The 24,536-nt window shown below is 41.9% G+C and overlaps 1 protein-coding gene across 1 annotated transcript in view; it reads left to right on the top strand.

Annotated features, from left to right (window-relative positions):
• ANO2 (anoctamin 2) overlaps positions 1-24,536 on the top strand; it is a 302,574-nt gene that overhangs the window by 155,880 nt on the left and 122,158 nt on the right. The window contains exon 15 of the mRNA XM_090043877.1: positions 2,116-2,199. Within this exon, the coding sequence (XP_089900003.1) occupies positions 2,116-2,199 (84 nt within the window). The remainder of the gene's footprint in view (positions 1-2,115; positions 2,200-24,536) is intronic.

A 24,536-nucleotide genomic window follows, 5' to 3' on the forward strand; every position in this document is an offset into this window, starting at 1 on the left:
AAGGAAAAAAGGAGAATCCGGGGAACTACTCAGTCCATGGAAAAATCATGGAGCAGATCCTCAAGGAATCCATTTCTAAGTACTTGGAGGAGAAGAAGGTGATTAGGAGCAGTCAGCATGGATTCACCAAGGGCAAGTCATGCCTGACCAACTCGATTGCCTTTTGTGATGAGATGATTGGCTCTGTGGATGTGGAGAGACCCATGGATGTGGTATAAATTGATTTTAGCAAGGCTTTTGATATGGTCTCTCACAATATTCTTGTAGACAAGCTAAGGAAGTGCGGACTGGATGAATGGACTGTAAGGTGGATAGAAAACTGGCTGGAGCATTGGGCTCAGCAGCTAGAAATCAATGGATCAATGTTTAGTTGGCAGTCGATATCAAGTAGAGTGCCCCAGGGGTCTGTCCTGGGGCTGGTTTTGTTTAATGCCTTCATCAATGACCTGGAAGATGGCACAGAGTGTACCCTCAGCAAGTTTGGAGATGACACCAAGCTGGGAGTAGTAGGGCTGACTGTTTTGATGGGATAGTGTTTCATTTCAAATTTTGTTTAGTTTTGATACCACTGTTCTGTTTTGTTTAATCAAAATTGTTTTGCTGTTTTGATGTTTCACCCATAGCCTACAATGGGGAATCACAAAACTGCCTATAACTTTGTCATTTCTTGCCTGATTCAAAGGAAAACACTAGGGAGGGTAGCCCCTGCTGAGGCCATGAAGCCTGCCAGCTTTCAAGGAGATAGGTGCAGGGGTTTCTGGGAACCGACACCTCAAGCTGCTAACAAGCAAAACTCGTGGGGGGGGAGTGTGTGTGTGTGTATAAAGCACAGCTGTTTTTTTGTCCCTTCCCCAGAGCACTGGGATTGGAAGGGACCTCAGGGATGGATCAGTTATTGGCCAGCTACACCGTCAATATCAAAGCAGTCCTTCCTCCTCCCTCTCTTTTCTTTTTGTTTCCCTAAAAGCAAGCCCAGCTTTGAAACTTGAAACTTTCAAAAAGTTTCAAACTTTCAAAAAGTTTCGAGTGCTCTCATTTTGTTTTGAGACTGTTTCGAAGCCTGTCATTTAGTTTTGATTTCACTGTTTTGAGCTTGAAGTGAGTCGAAAAAGTGTTGAAATGAAACACCTGGCAAAATTTTGCTCAGTCTTAGTAGATACACTGGAGGGTACGGCTCGGATTCAGAATGACTTAGACAAATTTGAGGATTAGGCCTAAAGAAATCTCATGAGGTTCAACAAGGACAAGTGCAAAGTTCTGCACTTAGGACGGAACAATCCCATGCACCAGTACAGGCTGGGGGCTGACTGGCTGGATAGCACCTCTGCAGGAAAGGACCTGGGGGTTACAGTGGTCCATAAGCTGAATATGAGCCAACAGTTTGCCCTTGTTCCAAAGAAGGCTAATGGCATACTGGGCTGCATTGGTAGGTGTGTTGCCAGCAGGTCAAGGGAAGTGATTATTTCTCTCTCCTGAGCAGTGGTGAGGCCACATATGAAGTACTGTGTTCAGTTTTGGGCCCCCCACTACAGAAAGGATATGGAAAAATTGCAGAGAGTCCAGTGGAGGGCAACAAAAATGCTTTGAGGGGCTCGGGGACATGACTTCTGAGAAGAGGCTGAAAAAAAAATTTGAAGAAATTGTCCCATAAACCAAATCTCAGAACCCTCTGCAACCCACAAAAGATTGTACATGTAGTGGACAATGGGAAGATTGGGGCAGTTGAGGCTAATGATCTAGGTTATGCTTTCAAAGCATTTTTTAATTGCTTCCTTGCCATATAGCAAATTGTTTATCTTGTGCAGAATGTGGTTTCTTTGTAGTAGGTAACTTTACGGATAATATTTTTAACATGTTCTTTCTCCCTTTTCACCATCAAATATGCATCAAGGACTATATGAAGGTTTGACTGATGTTTCCATGTAGATAAAATGTTGAGTGTTCTGCCAGTGTTTTGATCTTCAAATATTGTGACTGTGTATTGATTGTGTTTCATGGTTCCCTGACTGATGACAAATTGTGTCCTGATGTATTTGTGGTGTTTGGATTTACTTTAAGGGATCATCTTTTAAAATATTTCTGGCCATAACCAGGTTTTGCTTTGACTTGTTTCAGGAACACCCCAGACCAGAATATGAAACCAAACTGCTACAGAAAAAACTCAAAAATGAAAAAAATTCAGATGATAGCATAAGTGAGGTAAGATGCATGTATTTGCTTCCACTTTTCACTTGCATTTGGTCTGTATCTTATGAATATCTGTATCATTATATCTCCACTGATCATTTTGTAAAGCTGTCTCATTGATGTTACTTGCCTCTTGCTGAATCTGAGCAAGGTTCTTAGAACTACCTTTATGCTTGTTCTGTGTCCTGTCCTCCAGGACAGTGGACTGGGAGTGCAGGGTCTAATGAGGAGAACAGTGCATGAACAGTGAAAATAATTATCTGGGGTTTGACACTTTCACAAATGTTGAAGTATCCTTGGTTTAGTAATTTCATTAACGTCAGGTAACTGGCTGACTGGCATACTGTGCTAGTGGTTTTATAATAAATACATCTAGACAGTGATAGCAGCATCTTATAAATGGAAGAAAATACATAAATGTATCATATTGTTTAAATTATAAGGTGTGCATAGTTTTCCCTGACTCAAGAACTTATTCCCATTCCCTTCTTGTAAAAGTCTGATTGAGGTCTATTTCTTGGGCAGTCATAAGTCTCTATAGATTCTCTGCATTGGTTCTGGCTAAAACATAACTTACATTTTGTGTGCCATATGTGACAGCTAAGTCAAGGTATTCAGAAACATGTCCAATTTCAGTGATGAAGGAGACTCTTTACCATGTTTATATGTTGAAAGGAAACAGTGTTCCAACTGGAGATAACTCCAGAATTCAAGGCTGCCGAAAACTATTTGATTTTGAATCATAGACAAGAATTTAACCATCCCTTTTTCCTATGGATCACTATTAAGGTTTTGAAGCATAGCCCATGAGCGAGCCAGCTTAATAAAGCTACCTGCCACTTGATGGGCCTGCCCTAATGCTCTCTGGAGTCAGTGGAAAAGCTCCCAATGACTTCAGTGGACATTGGATCTGACCCAATGTGAACAGGGAGGTTTGCCAGACAGGAGCTCAGAAACAGAAGTCCAGAGAGCTCTTCTATTGGGCATGGAACAATTCTTTAGGTATCCCAAGTGAGAAATTAAACACTGTAAAAGATGAAGAGAGGAGCTGCTGTGCAGCTCTCTCTTGTTAAAAGTGAGCGAAAATTAGTAATAAGTGCATGATTGATGCTGCAAAATATTCCAGTTTTGTTGAAGCCGAGCAAGGTAATTAGCCAGTTTAAATAGGGCATGGATATCCCATTAGGATCCTTGATTAGAAATTAAATTACTGTAAGAGAAACAAATTAATTATGGCTAGAGTATAGAGCAGAGTCTGAGAAGCAATTTAAAGACCCAAAAGTACACAAAGAGGAAGAATTCCTTTAAATGTAATATAAATGAATTGGGCCAGGAATCGGGCCCAGGAAGCTCCGGGGGGCACCACTGTCACAGAGGGAAGGACTGGGGCTCGCTTCAGCTCAGGGGCCTCTTGGGCCGCTGGCAGTTTGCCCCTCTACTGCAGGCAGGCTCTGACTCAAACAAAAAAAAGAGAAAAAAGGAACAGGCCCCTCGTCATAATGTGACGGAAAAATTGAAACAGTGGGTTTCAGGTAAAAACCTGCTGTTTCAATTTAGAGAGCATAGAATAAAACCTTGCGGACTAAACCCCATCACATGTACAAATGCCCTTGGATCTCTGATTGGTGTTTTAATTTCAGAACATAAAGAAAATAAATTCTAGCCATTTTTAAATTATGCCCCAAGGATTAAAAATCGGAAGAGCACCTAAGTGAATTAGGGTCTGCCTAGACTGCAATAAAGAACCATACAGAGGTCCCTGGGTTTTCTCTGAGGAACCAGTTTGGGTACCAGAAGCAGTAGAGCTGTGTTAGTGTGATGTTCCACAGCTGAAGAGTGGAAGATAAGTTAACCTGGATAAATACTGTTTACAGGGCTGTTCTTCATCATCCTGCTCATTTGGCTACCGTGACTGTCTGCAAATCCTGCACTGTGTGGACCACCCCGAATGTCCCAAACCTCAGAATTGTTTTCAGACAGTCACTCTCTTACTTCATGTAATCCTTTTGCCCCCATCCTTTCTTCTCATTTAATGTAAAATGGCTTTTTCTCCCTATCAAAGCCAAATTTTATGAGACAGAGTGTGCATTTTGCAGTGCCGAGTAAATGATGGCTTTATGCTATGATATCTTGTAATGTTCCATAACAAGAAAAGATTAAATCAACAGAAAGGGGATATTCTGCACATACATTTAGCTTTGGAAGGTCCTGAGAAACTGAGCCTGAGAGATTTATCTTTCTTATGCAGCGTAAATATTTTATATATTTTTTATAGATTTTAAAAATTAATCTTACATGTTTTTTTCCTCCTGAGGAGGAGCACGTTGTGAAGTCATTAACTCAGCAGTGTTTGTGTGAGGGACTGATGTCAGGGCTCAGGTTTCTGTGAGGTCTCTGCCTCAGGACTTCCAGTTATGTGGGCAGAAGCCAGGGTTTAGGGGTTTGTCAAATTACTAGCATGGCCCATCTTGTTTGCTGGACTTCTTGCAAGGTAGAGGCCTCCCTAAAATTATTGGATCAGTACCTTCAGCTTCTTGGTCTTATGTGAATACCCAAGCTTCTGTGAGGCCTCTTTCTCTTATATTTCATTCATAATCTAATGTACAGGCATTGGCCTCTAGAAAGTCGCTCACTCAACAACTTCAGCTGGCTGCTTTGATGTGAAGACATGCCTCTATGATGTCAGTGGTCAGCACCTCATGCTTGCTATTCTTTGGTCTCAGTGGCCAGAGTTTCTAGTTTGCTTATCTGATGTGAAGCCAGGGGTTTTTGTGAAGTCTCTGGCTCAACAGTTGTGTCTTGTTGGGATAGAGATGATATCAAGGAACAGGATATTGGGAAACCCCTGGTTCAGAACATGAGAGGTCTTTATAAGATTATGGGTTTATTTCCAACATATTAATTCCTCTGTTCATGTGAATATAATTTTAATGTATTTAAACAAAGCTTTTAAAGTCAAAGTTTTGTATGTGGTGAAATTTCTTCTCACCTTACTCCCATACAAAGGCTCACCAAAAGTAATGGGGGTACTTGTGTGATTTAGGGGTTTGTAGTGTACTGCAAGAGAAAATTAACTTGGGTAACAACCCCTGTGAAGTATAATCTGAAGATGCCTATATACAGAGCTCTTTTTCCAAGATGTAGTTTTTGCTGATTTTTCTGAATATGGCAAGTTTGTGCGTCAGGCATTTCACTAGTAAACATTATGAGTCACTCTACCCAAACAACAAATTCCATATCAACCTTATTAAGGTGAGTGATGTAAAGCATTGTAGATGTAATGTGTTAATTGCCCAATGGGGCTCGTGCTATAGAAAATAGCTTGTATACAAAGACTTGTTACACTATTTAATCTACCATAATGAGCAAAGAAAAGGACTTCAGTCTACAGCACACTGCATGGTTCAAGCAATTTTAATAAATATTTTATAAATTCTATTGAAAATGGGGAAGAAATTGTGAGGTCAGAGAGTACTTTATAAGAGACTGGTGTGAATTTAGTAATAGAACATTACCCTAAGGTGCAATTGTTTGAAAAGAAAACTCATCTAAAGTTAAAGAAGTTACAGCATTTATGTTAAATGCCTCAGGTTAAGCAGCAAGCAAACAGCACAACAAAAAAGGTAGTCATTAAGAATAATTACATGCACTTAAAAAATAATAACAAACTCCAGGGGGCTAATTCTGAAAACCTTTATTTCAACAAAGCCATTTAAATTGATATTTGTAGTTGACTTCAGATAGGCCTGTATAAGTAAATGTTTACTATGCCAACTTTTACATAGCTGTCTATTCAATCAGCAGAAAATTTTCCCTTTGGTGAAGTGGAGAAGGTGGATGGCAAATATATGTATATGTGTGTGTGTGTTCACGCAGGCATATGTCTCTGCTAAGAGAGTAACATATAGAGAACAGATGGATTTGTCATAGCAAAAGAGCAAAACAAGTGATCATTTCTTTGCTGTTTTCCATATACTTGTTTAATAAATTACAACATCTGAAGTGGGGTTAAAACTTTATATGCAATGGTTTATGCTGAGATCATTATATTTGTGTAGTATTAAATAAAAAATTGTGGACACTTCTAATCTCTCAGTGATAAGCTTGTCTCTGTATACGTGCAGTACTGACCTTTTCCACTTAAATGTACTAGTGTCAGGAAATGAAATTAGGCCCTGTTCCCGCAAATACTTACATAGCTCCAACTCCCATTGAAGCCACTGGAAGTTCTCTCATTCATTTCAGGGAGAGAAGGATCAGACCCTGTTTCCTTTTTGGGGTTAGCTGATCTGGCAAACAAAATTATGATGGTGCATTGTATCTCACCCATTTTGCAAGATAGCAAATAGCTACTTCCGTGTCTTTCTCCAGGAAAATTTTATAATGAATAAAGGCTTGTTTCTTGGGTTGTGTGCCTGGAACAAGCCTTGGGAATAGTAAAATCTGGCGTTCCCTCTTGTTTTTACATCCTTTCAAATATGCAAGTGGCATAATGAAGTCTTGAAATAAAACAGTTTGTTCAGGTGTTAATTGGAATGAACTGATATTTTAAAGATGGGATGATATATATTGAAATTACAAGATGTATTCAAATATCATGGAAAAAGAAAGGAAATCGGATGGTAGTAATGCTTTTTATGCATTGCAAAAGTGCCAGCATGATTTCTCCTGTTTAGTCAATCCTTTCTTTCATTTAACTCAGTCCTTCCAGAGAGGTAAAGTTCCCAACAGACGGGAAGAAAGGTGAGCCTTGAGGACTTAGTTCCATTAATTTTTTATCAGGATGTCCTTATTAAGTTTAATTAAATAAAGGAATCATCTTAAAGGCTTTTATAACCTAACTACAACTATCTAGTACAGGGGTCAGCAACCCTCAGCATGTGTGCCAAGCATGGCACGTGAAGCCATTTTGCTCAGCACGCCACCACCAGCCTGGGCTCTAGGCAGCTGCTGCCAGCCATGAAGCCCGGGCTGCTCCCAGCAAGCGGCTGGGTGGCTGCAAGCCCTGCTGCAAGCAAACCGGGCTCCGTGGTAGGCAGCAGCTACCCAGAGCCTCGGCTGGTTGCAGCCAGGAGGCTCCAAACATCTTCTCCGAGCTCCGGCATTAGCTCCATACCGGCGGGTGCACATGCGCCTCACAGCAGATGGTGGGTGAGGGGACTGAGGCAGCACAACCCCGGCCTCTCCCCCACTGCTGCCACAGAGCTGATGAGTGGGCTCTGGAGCCCGATGCAGCTGTTTGTAGCCAGCCTGGGCTCTGGGCAGCCGCAGCAGGCTCCACAGCCCTGGCATCAGCTCCATGCTGGCAGTGACTGCACATGTATCTCAGAGTGGACAGCGGGAGGGCCGTGTTGCCTCAGGCCCTATCCCCACTGTCCGCTCTGATGTGTGCATGCACCTGCTGGTATGGAACTGATGCCAGAGCCCGGAGCAGCTGTTTGCAGCCTCCCAGCTGCAGCCATCCCAGACTCTGGTAAAAGCTGCCAACCACGGAGCCCAGGCTGCTTGCAGCAGGGCTTACAGCTAAGCCCAGCTGATTCCCACCCACTCCGAGCCAAGCTGCGGCCCAGCCCCCTACCAGGATGGGGCTGGTACTGCCCCTTGCCAGGAGCGCCGCACCTTTTGCGGGCTTAGCTATGTGGGGTGGGTGGGTGGTTGGGCTGATAAGCCTCCAGCCAAAGAACGTTGCCTACTCCTGATCTAGTAAAACCCAAGATATAAAATTGGTTATAAGAATTTGTCTAGCTAATTTGAATTGAAGGAGATTCAACACTACACCCATAGTTGGCTTGCCATTAATTTAAAGGAATGCAGTTGATAAGTCTGATTACCTTTATTGCATTAGCTTTATTACTTAGAAAATTCATTATTGGCCCAGTATTTCTTAAATTGGTTAAGGGCTTCCAAAATCTCTCTCTTTTTCATCACCTTGTTATTAAAATGGCTTTCCTTTTACAGTATTTGAGGTAGAAAGGGGCTATGTAAACATTACCCTTTTCCTTTCAGCTTGTCCCTTGCATTGTTAGCCAAGAATATTGATGATGACAAAAATTTAAGGAATAAAGATCTATAAATAGGTGAAAAACTTGTGCTAAGAACAGTTATTTTCCCCTGAAGACATTTCCTTATTCCTTTTGTTGCCCTTTTTCATTGCTTTGTGTTGTCACAAAGGAACCCCTGAGTTTCTCTTCTCTCTGCTACCATTTGGCCCAAGGAACAGACAAAGGTTGTCTTGGGGATAGCTCTTTACCCCAGCAAGCTTCTGCTCACTGCTCTTATACTAGATCTTGCCACTGTGTTTAGAGAGTCTCTGCCAGTCTTAGGTGGCCACTCTATTGGGTTGAGAAAGAAATTATAGGTCCCTCTCTCCATGAAAAGGGCTAGCCTGGAATATCTTACTCTTTCCATAAGCAATAAGCATAAGGAAGGAGATAAACAATAAAAGGAATGATTATGTAGGAGAAAAGAATTACACAAGCAAAATAGTTTGGAGACAGAAGAACAAAACAAGGAAAGGTTCTTGCCTTCTCATCTAGCTACACCTTAGCCCTCCTGAGACTCCTGCCAGTCTTCCCAGAATTCAGCTTTCTTGGAGGTTCTGAAAGCACTGGCTGCTGGGGTCAATGGATCTGTGAAGCCTCATCCTATCCTAGCTAGTCTCTACAAAGCCTCCAAGGCCAGCACTCCCTTCATCAGCTCTAACGCTCACAAATCATCAGAATCCTCAAAAAGGTTCTGTAACAGCTGGTGCTACATCTGTAGCAAGGTTCAGGATCCCTGCAAAGGCAGAGCAAGAGCATATGCATGTATTCGATTGGCTCCTGACGCAGGAGAGGGGGGGAAACTCAGTCCTGGGGACTCAGGCAGGCTCAGAGAAGGGAAAGAGCCCCTGGACCACAGAGCTTGGGGAGAAATCATTCTGCAGCCTGCCCGTGCAGTGTACTTGCCCTTAGTGAGGAGGAAAAGATAACCTGGTATCTTTGTTCTTTCTGTGGCAGAGGGACCCATGGGCAGGAAAAAGAGTGATACCACAGACAGCTGGAGCAGAGGAGAGTGCCTCTTCCCCACACAGGCTCTAACAGAGAGCAGGATTTTCTGAAGCAGCAGCTCCAGCCGCGGTTATTGTGCTGCCAGTGTGAAGGAGAGTTGATGTCTTGTTAATGCTGTGTGCTCCTGATGAAATTAGCTGGAGTCTCAAGGTTTAAGATGGGGAGCTGTAGGGAGGGTGTCTTTGATTCAATGTGTAAATGTTTTAGTTCATTGATACCTGGCAATTAGATTATTGATATCCTATTCTGCTATTAACCTCATTCACATGTTGACTGTTTTGTAAATAATAAAGTGTGTAAATGCGGTCCCCACATGCTCAGCGGCAGATCTGGAAGTGGACCAGAAGTATTTTTGGTCCACTTCTGGGTCTGCTGCTAAATGCACAGGGGACTCCTCCTCTGTATCTCCCCAGCTCCGTGTTCATCCATGGGGGGACCCTGGGTGCCCCTTCAGACCCAGGAGGCACCAGTTGCCAAGCTGGGGGTTGGGGGAGGGGTCCCCTGTGTGCTCTGTGGCAGACCCAGAAGTAGACCGGTAGTACTTTTGGTCCACTTCTGGGTTCACCATCGAGCACTCAGGGGACCGCCCCACCGTGCGCTCTGGTGGAATGCTCCATCCACCCCACCATCTCAGCATTCACGAGGCACACCTAGTACTTTGAGGTATGTAGAACAAAAATATAAAGCTGTGTCTATGGCTGAATTGTCAAATGCCTCCAAATCTCTCCAATTCGATTCAGAGAAATTAAAGGGTCTCCTGATTCAGTTTGGATTCGGATATTCGGCCACTGAATTGGGGCGAATCTCCTCTGAATCAAATCAGTGACTGAAGCTTCACATAGCCCTAGCATTTTGGCCTTCTGTTTCTGAAAATGTCAGGTACAATTCTTTCTGGTTTACAGATTAACCCATTTTACAATTTATTGGCCTGTTTCACTATTGTATTACCATTGGAATCAGTCAGGCATTGACATAATCCAGTTTTATTCTTTGACTGTCCTTCATTTGACAAAGTTTTCATGTTCCCTGGCTTTCCCTAGGATCCTTCCATTCCACTGCTGAAGATCCCATTGCTTCTTTTTACTAAGGAAATTTGTACGGGGCCCGGATATTACCATTAGAGTTTGATAAGTGTGCAGCACCAACCAAAGCCTTCAGCATTGTATAATCAGTTTTTATTATTATGTCTAAATCTCAGCAAGGTATTTAACTAGTTTCAATGGATGCCTTTTTATTTAGCCCTCAGAGGTTAGAAAGCCTGGAATTGGGTCAAGTTGTAGAGCATCAGTATCTAATCCTTACGAGCTTCCTTCTGCCAAAATAAAAATTACTGTTTCAGAGACAGCTTTGAACTTAAATAAGAGTAGGCAGGATCATTATTTGTTAGTCTTATTATTTGTGCTAGTCAGTAGGATTCCCATTTAGGAAAGCATTCCTTTCTGGAGCTGACCTTAAATGTGTGCTTAATTTTAACCACATACCTGGGAGTTATATGTACAATTTAAATATAAGTGCATGCCTAAATGTTGCACTGAATAGGGTTGCACTGAGGCATGATCTCTTGAATTGAAGCCTAAGCCTTTTAGTGACAACATTAAGACAAATGCAGACCTCTTTACTATTAAACTAAATGGAAAGACTCACTCATACAAGCTCTGTTCTTTACTCCTTGAAGTCGATGGGAATTTTGGCTAAGTCATAAAGGATTAGCCCCTAAGTCTGCAGTTGTTGTAGATGACTTACTATTATATTGGACCCCGCCAGAGACTGTAATAACAGGTTAGAGACTTATAGCAAAGTCTCAGGTTGAAAAATAAATCTCCAGAAATCTGCTGGGCTTTCAGTTTAATGCAGATACTTGCATTTAAGAAAAACTAAATGGTATTTTCCCTTTGCAGTGCTTGCTGGTGGCAAAATTCTGCATCTTGGAGTGTATATTTCACCTTCTGCTGAGTATATTTATAGGGCAAATTTCATGCTATTAATCTCCAAGGTCAAAACAGAAGCCCAGATTTGGGATAAAATTTACATAAATTGGCTGTGGAAACTACATTCAGTTAAACTGGTTGCCAAAAAATTTTTATTTGATGCATATTGTGATCCCGTCTGCCTTTTTAAAGAAATAAATTGCATTTGCGTTAAATCCTTAGGGTATTAAAGCCCTCTAGATTGAAATTCCAAACACTTGAAGTTTAAAGAGCTAGAGAAGCTAGTCTGACCTCCTTCACAAAGACGTTCATATTTTCTTATTGAGAGTTTTCCAATTGATGTGTAAACTCTTCCTACATATCTTTAATAGGAGATGGTAGGGACTCCATTTGGCATCTCTTTAGCATGGTTCTTCACACATAAGGTACATCTACATTGCCAGTTGGTTATCTGAGAAGGGCATCATTCTCTATAACCATGGTCGGTGGGAGCTTTGCCATTGATATTAATGGTGGCAGGATCTAGGGTTTAGTAATCAATAGAGAGGGTTCAGTTCACTATCCTATTTAATCAGGTAAGACACACTATGTAAGCATAAAGCTTGATTAACTGGGTGTTTGGTGACAGCCCTGGAGCAGAATAGTCACTTTAAATAGTTTAAGACTCCTCTACTGGGCCTCCTTTTCTCCTACTGTATAAGTCACCAAAACTGAATGGAGCAAGCAGTGTGTGTGTGTGTGTGTGTGTGTGTGTGTGTGTGTGTGTGTGCACGCAGCCAATCCCTGTACATAATTAATACAGTTATTTGAATCCAGTGTGTGGTTTCCTCATATTCTTAATGTTGTATATATACAGAAAAGATGCACCAACAAGATTAAAGAAAGCATGGCCAGGGAGCTGTTCTTTATGCCAGGAGGTCATAGGAAGCAAGTGTAAGCAAGAGCAATCCTAAGGGACCCATCCTCCAATTCCCATGCTGCAAGGGTATGCTGCCTGACCATGTGTTGTGTTGGGTTTCTTCCCACAGGTTTTTTTAACCCCTGGACATCCAGGGGTCAAAGAAAACCTAATTTCCACCTATTTACATTCTCACTGACCTCCTGTCACACTTCTATCTTCCGTTCATTCCTTGGAGATCTCAGAACAACAGCAGAGACTCCCTATGCCTAAAGAAAGGTGCTTGTGCCTGAAAGCTTGCAAAAGAACTTTGTTCCAGCTGCTCAGTTGATCTAATAAAAGATATTACATCTATCCAAAGAACATTGCCGGTCTACGATCACATGCTGCTTTTTCTGCTGGATCCCTTCTACAGTCTCTTCATTGGGTGGATATTAGTGTTAAATGAGGCTTAGGGCTACATACCCATGCTGTATCATAAGTTTAAGCCAGATTCAGATTGACCTGATCATTCAGGGAGCATTGTTCATCTGTATTTACTGAGGTGTGGGTCTGATGGAAAAAGAAACTATATGTGATCAGATAGTTATAGATGGAATCATAATGAGAGTGAATTAAAGTTGTACAGGCTACCTTAAACCTGCCATTTCTGAATGTTTGTTGGTTTGACTTTGCAACCATAGTGTTCCTTGCATATAGTTTTGGGGTTCCTGAATTTTTAAAACACTTAAAAATTGAACCTCCCTTTCACCTCCTTGGTATTTCATTCTCTGGAAATACAGAGATTCCTCACGTGGAATCTGCAACATAGTCATGTTCTACTTGAGTGGAATTAACCAGTGGCAATAGAAGGCTATTATCTTTTATTATAGCCCTGCAAAAGAAGGGGGATGGGAATACACACTTGCTTGTAGGTTTCACAGATGTTTGTGGACACAACAGGAATGTTGAGACTGGAAAATGTCCAGGTTGCAGAGGGAAGTGCATGGGAGTGGGCAATTACCCTTCTTTCCTCCATCCCCCATGCAGCTTCAAACTGTCCTCTGTGGCTGCTTTAATTTTTGTTAGGATCTGGTTTGACCCTTAATCAGCCCTGAGGATCAGAAGAGTTCAGAATTCTTACCAACTCACCCAAAGCTGGGAGAGGGAAGATAGCGACTCTGCATTATTCTCCTCTCAGCTAAGAATCTATCCTATATATGTATTCATTAACACGCTTTTTTTATTATTATTATTATTGAAACACATTCATCCCTGGTGTAACATCACTGAAGTCAATCATCTTATCCCACATCCGGGCTGAATTTTGTCCATTCTGTTTAACTCATGTTATGATATGGTGTGTAAATTTCAGGCTTGGATGGTTTCCAAACACATTGTATACATGAAGAGCCTTTTTGTACTTGAACTTGTACAGAACATAAGTATTTTCCTTTATTGTTTATTGTTTGTTATCTTGGTGCATGTGTCTGATAGTTGGGTGGGTTACCAAGGAGGCTTATCAGTCCTTTGGGGATAGTGGATTTGTTGAATCATACCTCACTGATTTGTGTATTTTCCCACATAATAGTCAATGTGGAAATGCAGTGCTTTTATTTACCATAATTTATTCTACAAAATGATTGTTAAGAAGAGTCATACTTGTCTGAAAGGGAACAGTGGATAATTTGTGATACTTTTGGAAGGCAATGGGACATTTTACCTTTTTGGAAGAATTTATATTGAACAGCAAGATAATTAAAACTCTTGAAACTGTTTTTAAAGGGTGAATAGAAGAAGAAACATTTGAATCTTACCAATACAAAAAAAGCAAGCTATGCTAAATTTATGGCAGGATTCCAACAGGTAAGGAGTCATGTTGCAAGGTATTAAGGAGCTAAACTGCAAAGCAAAGTAAACACATTATGTTCCAGATGTATTTTATTTGAAATGCTCTGCAATTGTAAAAGAACCCTAAAATCAGAAAAAATAGGGTTGGAAAAAACAGAGCGGTCAGCTAGTCCATCTACCTGCCCTCAGGCAAGATCAACTATGCATAAACCATCTTGACAGATGTTTGTCTAACTTCCTCTTAAAAGCCTCCAATAATGGAGATTCCACAAGTTCCCAAATAATCTACTCCAGCACTTAACTATACTTACAGTTAGGAAGGTTTTCCTGATGTCTAACCTAAGTCTGTCTTGCTGTGATTTAAGCGCATTACTTCCTGTCCTATCCCTAGTGGACTTAGAGAACAATATATTACCTTCCTCTTTGTAGCAACCTTTTATATATTTGAATACTGTTACCATGTCTCTGCTCAATCTTCTTCTGCAGACTAAAGAAACCCAATTCTTTTAGTCATTTCTCAAAGGTTATGTTTTCCAGTTCTCTGAGCATTTCCATTGCTCTCCTCTGGACCTTCTCCATCTGGTCCACATCTTTAGTCTTGGGGAATTAATGACCTTGGTGCAAAAAAATAGGTGTGGGTGAATGAAATTTGCTGATGACATAAAGATGAGAGGTATTGCCAAAATGAAGGAGGTTCGGAATATCATACAGGAAGAATTGGACAACCTTGAGGTTTGGAATAATAGAAACAGGATGAAAGCTAGCAATGCAGACTGCAACGACATTCAGTTAGGGAATAATAACAAATATTGCTGCAATAAGCTAATGCTCATCAGTTGGAAACAACGAGGAAGAAGGCTTGTATATATTTAATGATCACAAGATGACCATGAGCCACAAATGAGATGGAAAAATAAATGTCATGAAAAAATAAGATGATCCTTGGTTGTATCAGGCAGTTCCTGTGGAGACAGGGAAATATGAACAATGTTGGCATAAAAATAAATGGTTATAAACTATCCAGGAATGAATTTAGCTGGAAGGTTTGTAACCATCAGAGATGACTTGTTCTGGAACAGCCTTCCAATGGGAGTAGTGATAGGGAGCAATCTAACTGGTGTTAAGAATCATTTTTGTTACATTTATGAATGGCCTTATATAATGTGGTTGCCTGAAACATCAGAGAACTCAGACATTGTTTTCAGTCTTTTAATGAAACTTATAATTTGCTTACAAATAAACCTATGGTTCCATGTTGGGTTTGCTAGCAGCCAGTATAGCTATTACTGGCCTTACAGCTTCTCTGTGTTGAACTGAAAATCCAGAGGAGATTCAGAGTGGCAAACTGGAGTTAAGAAAACTGACCTGGGAACAGAGCTGAATGGCTTTTTGCAAACAGGTGGCATGAGAAAGAAAAGCAAACTAATTGCTGTTTTTGGCTAAATTCCAGCATGGCTAGGATTGAAAAGCTAATCTAGCAGACCTTGAGCTTCATTTAAAAAATAGGTTTGGATTTTTAAAAATAAAAGGATACATATATAGTATTATATTAAGTGGGCCAGAATGCTCTATGTGGGCCGAAAGCAGGGAGATGGAATGTTACCAAGCTGGACAGATTAAGGTATTGAATAGGAGAAAAGATACAAATTAAAGGCAGGCGAGTAAAGGATAGGATGGGAGAATTAAACTGATCAAAACCTTGGGAGGAAAAAAACAATAGCTGTGAAAAGCTTAAAGAACTCCATTAGTATCAATTTAGGAAGCTAACAGAAGGCCAACAACAATACAGCTTGAATTGTGAAAAATCACAGTTGTATAAATAGTATTAGGAATGAATAAAACAGCTGTAACCTATACATATTTTTGTGCCTCTAGAGAACATTGTTGCATTCCCCCGTTCCACCTCCCACCATCAGCCAGCTTTGCAGAAGGAAGAACGGCAAAATGTTGGCAAGTCTGGGTTGGGTTTTTTTTAGTAGGGGGAAGGGGGAGTCACACCAACAATAATGCATAGTTAACAGATTTAGCTAAAATGCTATTAAGCATCATCACAGCAGCAAAATCATTTACATATACTCAGTTTTATCTCATGGTGTCAAGTCCATCATGTGCTGAGAATGGTTGCATTATGGTCCATGGCTTTGATAGCTTAAGGGGTATAATTTTGTACCTTTTTTTTACCACATTGCCTTTTTGTCTACTTACTGGATAAGGACTATTTCCTTGTCTGTGTGGTTTCAGATTTCTCACTTTATAAACACACTTGTGAACATATATAAATGTAGCCACCTCTTCCCTTTCAACTCTATAAGGATGACTGGAATCACAGTCCCATAAATCCTTTTTTATATGCATAATTTAATTCATATACATAATTACTGGCTGAACTGGGGTTTTGATTTGTTTACAAATCACGTAACAATCAAGAGAGAAAACTTGTGTTCTCTTTTGATGGAAAGGCCACAGTTATAGGTTTGATGTGAAGCCAACTGTTACGGAGTACCCTCCAACGGCATGCTTTCTCAGGCCTGTTGGAGCCTTGTCTTGTCTCTTGGCTTGGCTTCTACAGCAAGGGGAAGTCTGAGTTCCCTCCCACTCTGAGACCCCAGCTTTGTGGTCCTTCATCCTCTTTGGTTTTCTGTGGCCCTGACTCCAGGAGCTAGCCTCCAGTTCCACTCCTGAGAGACAGATTTCACTTCCTCTTGGGGTGACCCAGTGCAACACAATTTCAAATGGCAGAGGAGACAGTCTCTTCAGTAGAGGCATTTACTGGGGCAAAGACCAGCCAACCAGAGTCCCGTTATTAAGCAGTTCCTTTGTCCCCAATACAGCTTGCACATCCCTGAGTACCCCCAAAGATACTCAGCTGTTCTCTGCCAAGTTTTTTTTCCAGCTCCTGATGTTATACATTACACTTAGATCCATACTAAAGGCACTTAAATGTGAGCATCTGCATATTAAAGCTCATTATCTTGTGCTAAGTGCTCTCTGAGCATCTTAAAGTTACACTGCTTCAGGTGAGGGTTGACTTGGGGCCATGCTACCCAGCTAGGGTAACTTCAGTCTGCTCCACAGAGATAAAATAAGCGATTTTATGCAAAATTCCAGGATACGCTGCTCATAGCCCTCCCCCCCGCAACTGCCCTACCCTGCAACTCCAGCTCCACAGGCAAGCACTCTACTGCCCAGTGCGTGGTACTGCCAAGAAGAAGGTGGGCCCATGCCATAGCTCAAGTTCTCTGCACATTGGCTGTGGCTGCTGTTCTGACAGCACAGGCTTGAGCAGGTGCTGCTGGCTTACAAGTTCACTGCATACTAGGAGCAGCATGACCATGGCATGGCTTCTCTAGGGGCCACTGGTGTGGTGCCCCCTTTAAATCAGTGATGGGGTTTGTACCCCACTTGTCCACCCCTAGCTACAACTGTTAGTTGATGAGTAAACTCCTGGACCACAAGTTAGATTTTCTGCTATCTCCTTCACCTCTCCTGGAATTGAGATTCACTGTGGATTATGTACTAGAGCTAAAAAATATTTGGAATCCATACAACATGCCAAAGCATGTCATGAAAGAGCCAGTGAAGAAGCTTGACTGTAGGCTTGTATTGAGGAGAAACCTAAGTTTCACTAGCATACACAGGTTTCTGCCATAGTAGGAGACTGATAAGTGATGAGATGTTGGGGAGGATGGGACTTTGTGTTATTTGAACACTTGTTGATAGCAAGTCTCTGAGTTAGTCAGGGTAAGCTGCTGCTCACCTCTCTGCAAGCCCAAGGAATAATTCCCCAATCACAGCTGTCAGGAAAGCAGGCCAGAGGATAAATTAAATTCAGTTCAGTTTAATTTTACATATGGATAGGTTTTCAAAAGAATGTAGCAGCCAACAGCTCTCTCCGAGAACAGGTTTTTCATTAAAAAAGAACCCCCAATTGTTTCAGAAAAAGGAAGCAAAGGAGCATGTTTGAATCCTTGAAGACCTGCTCTTGCTTGACTGAGAGAGGAGAAGTGTCAGCAGTGAATATACTATGGTTTCTGCTGTGTCTTTGCCAGCTATTACAGCTTTATGTGATGGTAGGGGGTGCCACATGTCATTGGTGGTCCCCAGAGGGCCCTGGACAGAGATGGCATGAATGCACCCAGGGATTGTGGGGAACTGTCATATCCCCCTGCAAGGGAAAAACAGCATGAGCTCTTCACAAAGCCAAGCCACTCCAGGTATGTCCACCAGAGAATAAGGCCTCAAGAACAGCTGCAGAGAAACAGTCCAGATGGTCTCCACCATGGTCCCGGTTTGGAGTGTGTCAACAGGAGTAGGTTGGTGGGACGTGCCTAGGAATGTCCCAGCCAGGACATACTGCAACCACCGTAGAAACATGCCTTCATATCCATTCCTGACTGTTTAGGGATTAATTCCACCAACACTTAGAGCCTTTTGCCTCTCGGGATAAAGGTGCTGGTTTATATATATTCCTCACTCTTTAAAGGGGGAGTATAGAACACAACACTTGGTACCATCTCTCTGCCTGTGCCATAGTTGAAGACAGACACTGCCAGTATTTTCCTTTAAAAGGTTCATATTAGGGAGTGCTATGGAGATTCTTATTCTTTTGCTGTGAAGCATGTGGAAGGGAAGCAGCCATTATTCCTCTTACACTTTCCTCCAAGACTGTATGGAGTTTGCATCCTTAATTATCAAAGGTGGCTTTTAATGTGGGGAACTCCTCTGCAAAGCCAGCCTGCTATGCAAGCCATATTTAAGGTTTTATTCTACTCAGGTCACCATCATTTTGGGTCCTGCAGACTTTGGGAAATCACAAATTCTCAAAAACAATTGCCTCATGATCTATATTCTTTTAGCTGTAAACCACAATTGCCACTGCAAATAAGGCAGGTTATACAAGAGAACATTAGAACAAAGCTGATTCTGGTCTCATATAAACAAAGGCAAATGAGAATAGCAGAAGCCTGGGAGAAGATGCTTCTAATAAGGTAGCTATAGGTTGACCTAAGTTGCTGTATATTATTCTGCCTTGCAGGTTCTGTTATACAGGCTGTGCCAAAGGTGGGTTTTAGAGACTGGAGGGTGGGAAGTGGAGGGACAGGACATGGTCCTAGCCAGAGATTAGTTGAAATTTGGAATTTCCTTCTTGTGGAAAGCTTAGAACATTCAGAAAATTTGATTTTGTCCTCAATTGGGATGTAAATTCAAAATCTCAGCATTTCATTTTGATAATGTTCTGTGAAAAATGTCAAGCACCTCAACTGGTGGCATTTAATACTGAAGACTGTCAGCAGCCTTCTCAAGGCTGCTGTAAATTAGAGCAATGCACACAGGGGGTTATTTTGGCTCCTTGCAGAGACTAAGGACTTGGAAAAGTGGCTAGAAGCCACCTTTCCCTTTATTTTTCTGTGGACCATGACTTCTGCAGAGCTCCTCTCAGGAGGCATCTTGCAAAATTCACTACAAAGAATGGGTAACTCAGCTGGGCTGCATTCAGATGAAAAGGACTTCTTTGGGGGTGCAACCTACCCTAAACAGCTTGGGAATGTTTGCAGCAAGAATAAATTAGACTTAGAGCATACTCTTTCAGGCTCATTTGTCTGTCTGATGATTCCTGAAAACAGGATTTATATTGTTTTTATTTCAGTGTTCATTTTAAGTAGATGGCATATGTTACCTTCAGGTCTTTTAATCATCCCTTCCAGCTACTGTACTCAACATCTTTCCTTTTTTTTGTTGTTTGTGCTTAAAGCCAAGTACTGAAATGCTGTCTAATGAATTACTATTAATGAATAATGGTTTGAAGAGTCATTTGAAGTGGTATGCTACCTCATTAGCTACAAAAGAGTAGTTCCTTGAGCAAAGCAAATCCAGAAGAGGGGGTTTTGTTTTTCACATTTTATAATGTTTGGTTCTAAATATGCAAGGTGTGGGGTAAGTGAGCTCCAGCCATCTTTGCTCCTGGGTGGCTGTGTTCCTGAGGAACTTTGGGCTGAAATGGGATGCTTTGGCATTTTGCAGAAATTTCCTGCTGTTAGGAGTATTTTGGCTTTTCAAGGAGTAACAAAGGTTTTATGAACAGGCAGATCAGACCAGCCAAAAGTTATAGGGAAGAACAAAGGCAATAAGTTGGATTGTTTCTAGGTCCCTTCTTAACAGAGAAAATAATGTGATAGGGCCACCCAGCAAATTGTTTCTTCACAGTGGCCTGGCCAAACCTCTGCTAACCATTCCCCCCCGCCCCGACTGTCATCTGTACTAGTAACCTACAATGAGATATTTGGGGATGGTTCAAATGAGCTTTTGCTTTCCAATATCAGGGACACTTTTTTAGATCAGGGTTTTTCTTTTTGTGTTTTCTTGAACACCAGTGGTTCAAGCCCTTCTTGGTCTTCCTCAGAAATATTTGGACACACAAGGGACATCTACACATGCAATTAAGCCAGAGTGATAAACTCCGGCACAGTTTGTACTGGAAACAACTGCTCCTGGGCACAGTGTTTACATGTGTGCCTGGGACCACAGCAATTTGAGCAAGGATGAAGCAGCCCTGGGTTGGCATGGGCCCCTAAGGGATCAGCCCCAGGCTCTGGGTAGCAGTGCCAGGTGGTGTCAGGACTGGCCGGGGCACAAGGGTGCTCTAGTGTGGGACTAGCCAGCAGGCAGCCCCTGTCCTGTATTTTAGCACCCTCATGCCCCAACCAGCCCCTGTCACAGTCTACTGCCCTGACAGTACTATCTTACAGCCATGTTAATTAATCTACTGCACCCTAATATCAGCACATGTGTAGATTGTGAGGCTTTAATGCAGAGCTAATTAGTCTATTCTGCAGTAAAGTGCACATGTAGATATATCCAAGCAGTAGAAAGATTTAGAGGTTGACCCTTAGAAGTCTCTGCTTGATGAATGCTTTGCAGAATATGAAGGCTGGGCAACTCCTTCCATGCTCTTTGTACTATTCAATTGGATAAAGGCAGCAGACTATTTTGCAACCAAAGAAAACCATGTTAAGGGTCAAATACTGACTGTATTGAACTCTGAGCAAGTTTTGTCATCTGTTTGATTAAATTTCTTTTTTGGCCTTCCAGTACTTTGCCTAATTTTTCAATGAATACAGTCATGTTGGACATGGGGACAAAGGCAGGATGGCTAATGGCTTCAGATGAGGGCCTGGAAATGTGAAGTAACCACTTCTTAGAAGGAAGCCAATCTGAAAGAGATCAGCATGCTTAAAGAAAGGGAACAAAGTAGTTATCATCCCAGAATTTTGAAAGAACAAGCACATGAAATTGCATGTCCCATAGCAAGGATTTTTAATAAATCTTCCAAATCAGGATAGCACCATATGACCAGTAGTACTTTCATTTTAGAAGGGTAGAAAAAGTGATCTATGTAACTATAGACCTAATAAGATGCTTGGTTATGGAACAGATTTTTAAGGAAAGAATAGCTAAAACCATGGAAGTAAATGAAAACAGGATCCTTGCAACAGATTTACCTAGGGGAATTCATGCTAGATTAATCTAATATTTTTTTTGATAAGATAACTGATTTTCATGTGAAGGCAAATGACGCTGATTTTACTTTTCTGGACTTTGATTCAGTGCTACACAAGAAGTGATTAGTTAAACTGGAAAAGATGGGAATTTGTAGAAGAATTATTAAGTGTGTAAGGAACTTGCTAATCAGAAAGCTGCAACAAGTTATGTGGAAGAGCAACTTTTGGACTGGAAGGAATTAACCAATGGAATTCATCGAGGATTTGTAGTGGTAATATTCTTCTATAGGATTTTTATCAATGACTGGCAAAGGATAGGAAGGTGCTAGTGTAATGTGCTGATGACACGTGTTTGGGAGTCACTGTCAACATGGAAGAGGTTTGGAATATCATTTAGTAAACACAGGATAACCTCTAGGACTAGAGTAATAGAAATGGGATCCAATTCAATAGTACAATATGGAAGGTCATATTGTTGCTCCCAAGAAGCTGTCAGCTCCTACTGCAACATGGTTCAAGTGAACGGACACAGTGGGCGCGTCTACATGAGATGCTACATCACTGTAGTGACGAGCTATGGCAACATAGCATCAGTAGGCACAAACCGTGACACTGACGCTATGTCACTGTAGTGATGAGCTACATTACCAAAGTTTGTTGGTATGGTGAGTCTAAAAATAACCACACGCTGCCGGCACTGTGCAGTACTGGCGGGGACTGCGCAGTCATTTAGTACTTGCTAGAACGTGCATAGTGAGTATAACCAGACTAGCTTTATTCACTGTCTGCCAGGAGATCAGGTTGCCTTACAGAGGGGATAGATACAAGAATACACAAATCCAAAATCTTCCTAAATTCTGCCTCTTTTATGTATGTGTAGATATATTGTTAGTCCAATCATTAGCTAACTCGCATTTAGTAGCATAAGTACATTACCTAATCACACACTTACGCAGGATATTTATCATGTGCCAAGCCTATTCTCCATGTTAGGGGATATCTACTACTTAAATTACCTTTGCTTCCTCAATCTTAGAACAACATAATTTTAACTTGTTTATTATATTTCTGTTATCCTGTCCAGAACTGGAAAACTATGTAGACGTATAGCTTATCACTATGTCAAGCCTCCCTAACTCTTCCCTGACATATATCAAGACTCCCTGATTAGTCCCATCAGTTGCCCCTTTTGTGTAGATGCAGCCCAACTCAGTCAGTTGATCTCACATATCTTCTTTTCAGGAGGCTTTCCTGATTTAACTAGTGTTATGCGAAGATTTGGGTGCTGATTCGATTCAGAGGAGATTTGGCTCAATTCAGTTGCCGAATCATCAAATCTGAATCAAATCAGGGGACCAATTAAAAGGTCCTAATAGATTTGAAGCTCTCCAAATTGATTTGGAGAGTTTTGGCGATTTGAGCATTCTCCACTGACTGCAGCGGGGAGCTGGACGCAGACTCCAAGCTAGCAAGTTGGGGGCGGGGGTGTGGGAGCTAGAGGAGGGGGGAGGGAACTATGGGGGGGACCCCTGCCAGGCCCCATCCCCCACATTTTCCCCCAGTTTCTGGCCCTTTAAAAAAAAGCCCCCACTCACCAGGTGCTGCCCAGTGCAGGGCAGCAATCCTTGCTGCCCCCCACTGCCCCATGCTGCATGGGGGGCTCTGCCATGAGCCCCCTGACCCCAACCCACTGTCCCAGCCCCCTCATGGCTGCCCACCCACCTCAGCTCTGGCCCTTTAAGAAAAAATGAAATGAAAAACCCACAGGCTCACCAGTTCTTGCAGTGGCCTCAGGGCTTTGGGGGGGTTTGTGGCAGAGCCTCTCATGCAGCGTGGGGCAGTGGGGGGCAGCAGGATCACCCCCCCATCAGGCAGCACCCGGTGAGTGCCGGCTTTTTTCCCCAAAGTGCCGGCAGCCATTGAGAGCAGGCGGGGGATGGGGCCTGTGTGATTTGGAGATTTGGCTGATTTGGCAGCAGCCAAATCTCCAAATCTGATTTGGCCGAATTGATTCAGGACAGCGATTCGAATCACTGAATTGAATCACTGTCCCCCGAATCGGCCAAATCCGAATCTGAAGTGAATACTTCCCGTTTTGCACAGGCCTAGATTTAACCCTTCTAAGCCTGTCCAACAAGGCGAATAGATCATGCACACTATGGGACCAGTAAGGATTTCTGCTATAGCTGGGAGCTTGTCATTTGGAAATGATAGTGGAAGGATTAGTTAAGCATAGGATGGCTCCATTTTGTTTCCTCAGCTTCTCTTTCCCTCTATTATACCCGTTAGTTTATTTTGGAAATGTCCCAGAAGGGAATCTGAAGATCTACAGGACCGTTAGTCTTTAGGGGTAGGTTCAGTAACAACAGAAAGGAAGAAGTGGTATTAGAGAGTCTTTCAAGACAGCTATTTCAGAAACTGGGTACTCTGCTGAGGGGAGCAGGGTATGTGCCATTGACATCTCTAAATGCAATTTTCCATTGCTTTACGCCTCTGTGTTTTCATTTACACCTGTTCCAAGTTGGGTTTGTGATGCTGCCATTTAAATTGAACACTATTGAATTAAAGTTCTCCCTTTCATTTTGCTCTGCTGTAAATGACTACATAAAATGCTAAGTAGTGGAAAATCAGGCCCATAAGAAAAGAAATGCACCGTGAGAACACAAGAATGTTGAGAGTCTGAAATAGAGATATGCTGGTCGTTTTCACCATCTGGGGCTCTGTAATCAAATAAATGAAACCATCTCGAATCTGAAACCTGACTTCAGGAGAGCAGATGAGGGCTTTGAACTAAGTAATATTCGGTGTGGGACAATTAGGAAACACAGCATAGTTTAATGCCTTTCGGTAAAAGTGAACCACTTTGTTTTTTTCACACGGAAGAACTGAAGGCAGGCAGAAATATAATATTTACCACTTGAGGGAAGTGCTGTTCCAGCAATGCTCGTAGAACTGAAATATCACAAGATAGCTGCATTTTCTGTATCGTGGCTAATTGCATGATTGAGAATTGACAGAAAGTTCCCACAGGCCAATTAGCACTATCTTTTCACGATAAAGTGGGCAATAGCTTCTAGATCTAATTGCACCATTTTCATTTCTTATGTTACTACTTCACACCGACAGACAGTGATACATTTAGTAA

This window comes from Crocodylus siamensis, chromosome 4 (genome assembly GCF_052110815.1).
Source record: "Crocodylus siamensis isolate JL-2025a chromosome 4, ASM5211081v1, whole genome shotgun sequence".
NCBI lineage: Eukaryota > Metazoa > Chordata > Crocodylia > Crocodylidae > Crocodylus > Crocodylus siamensis.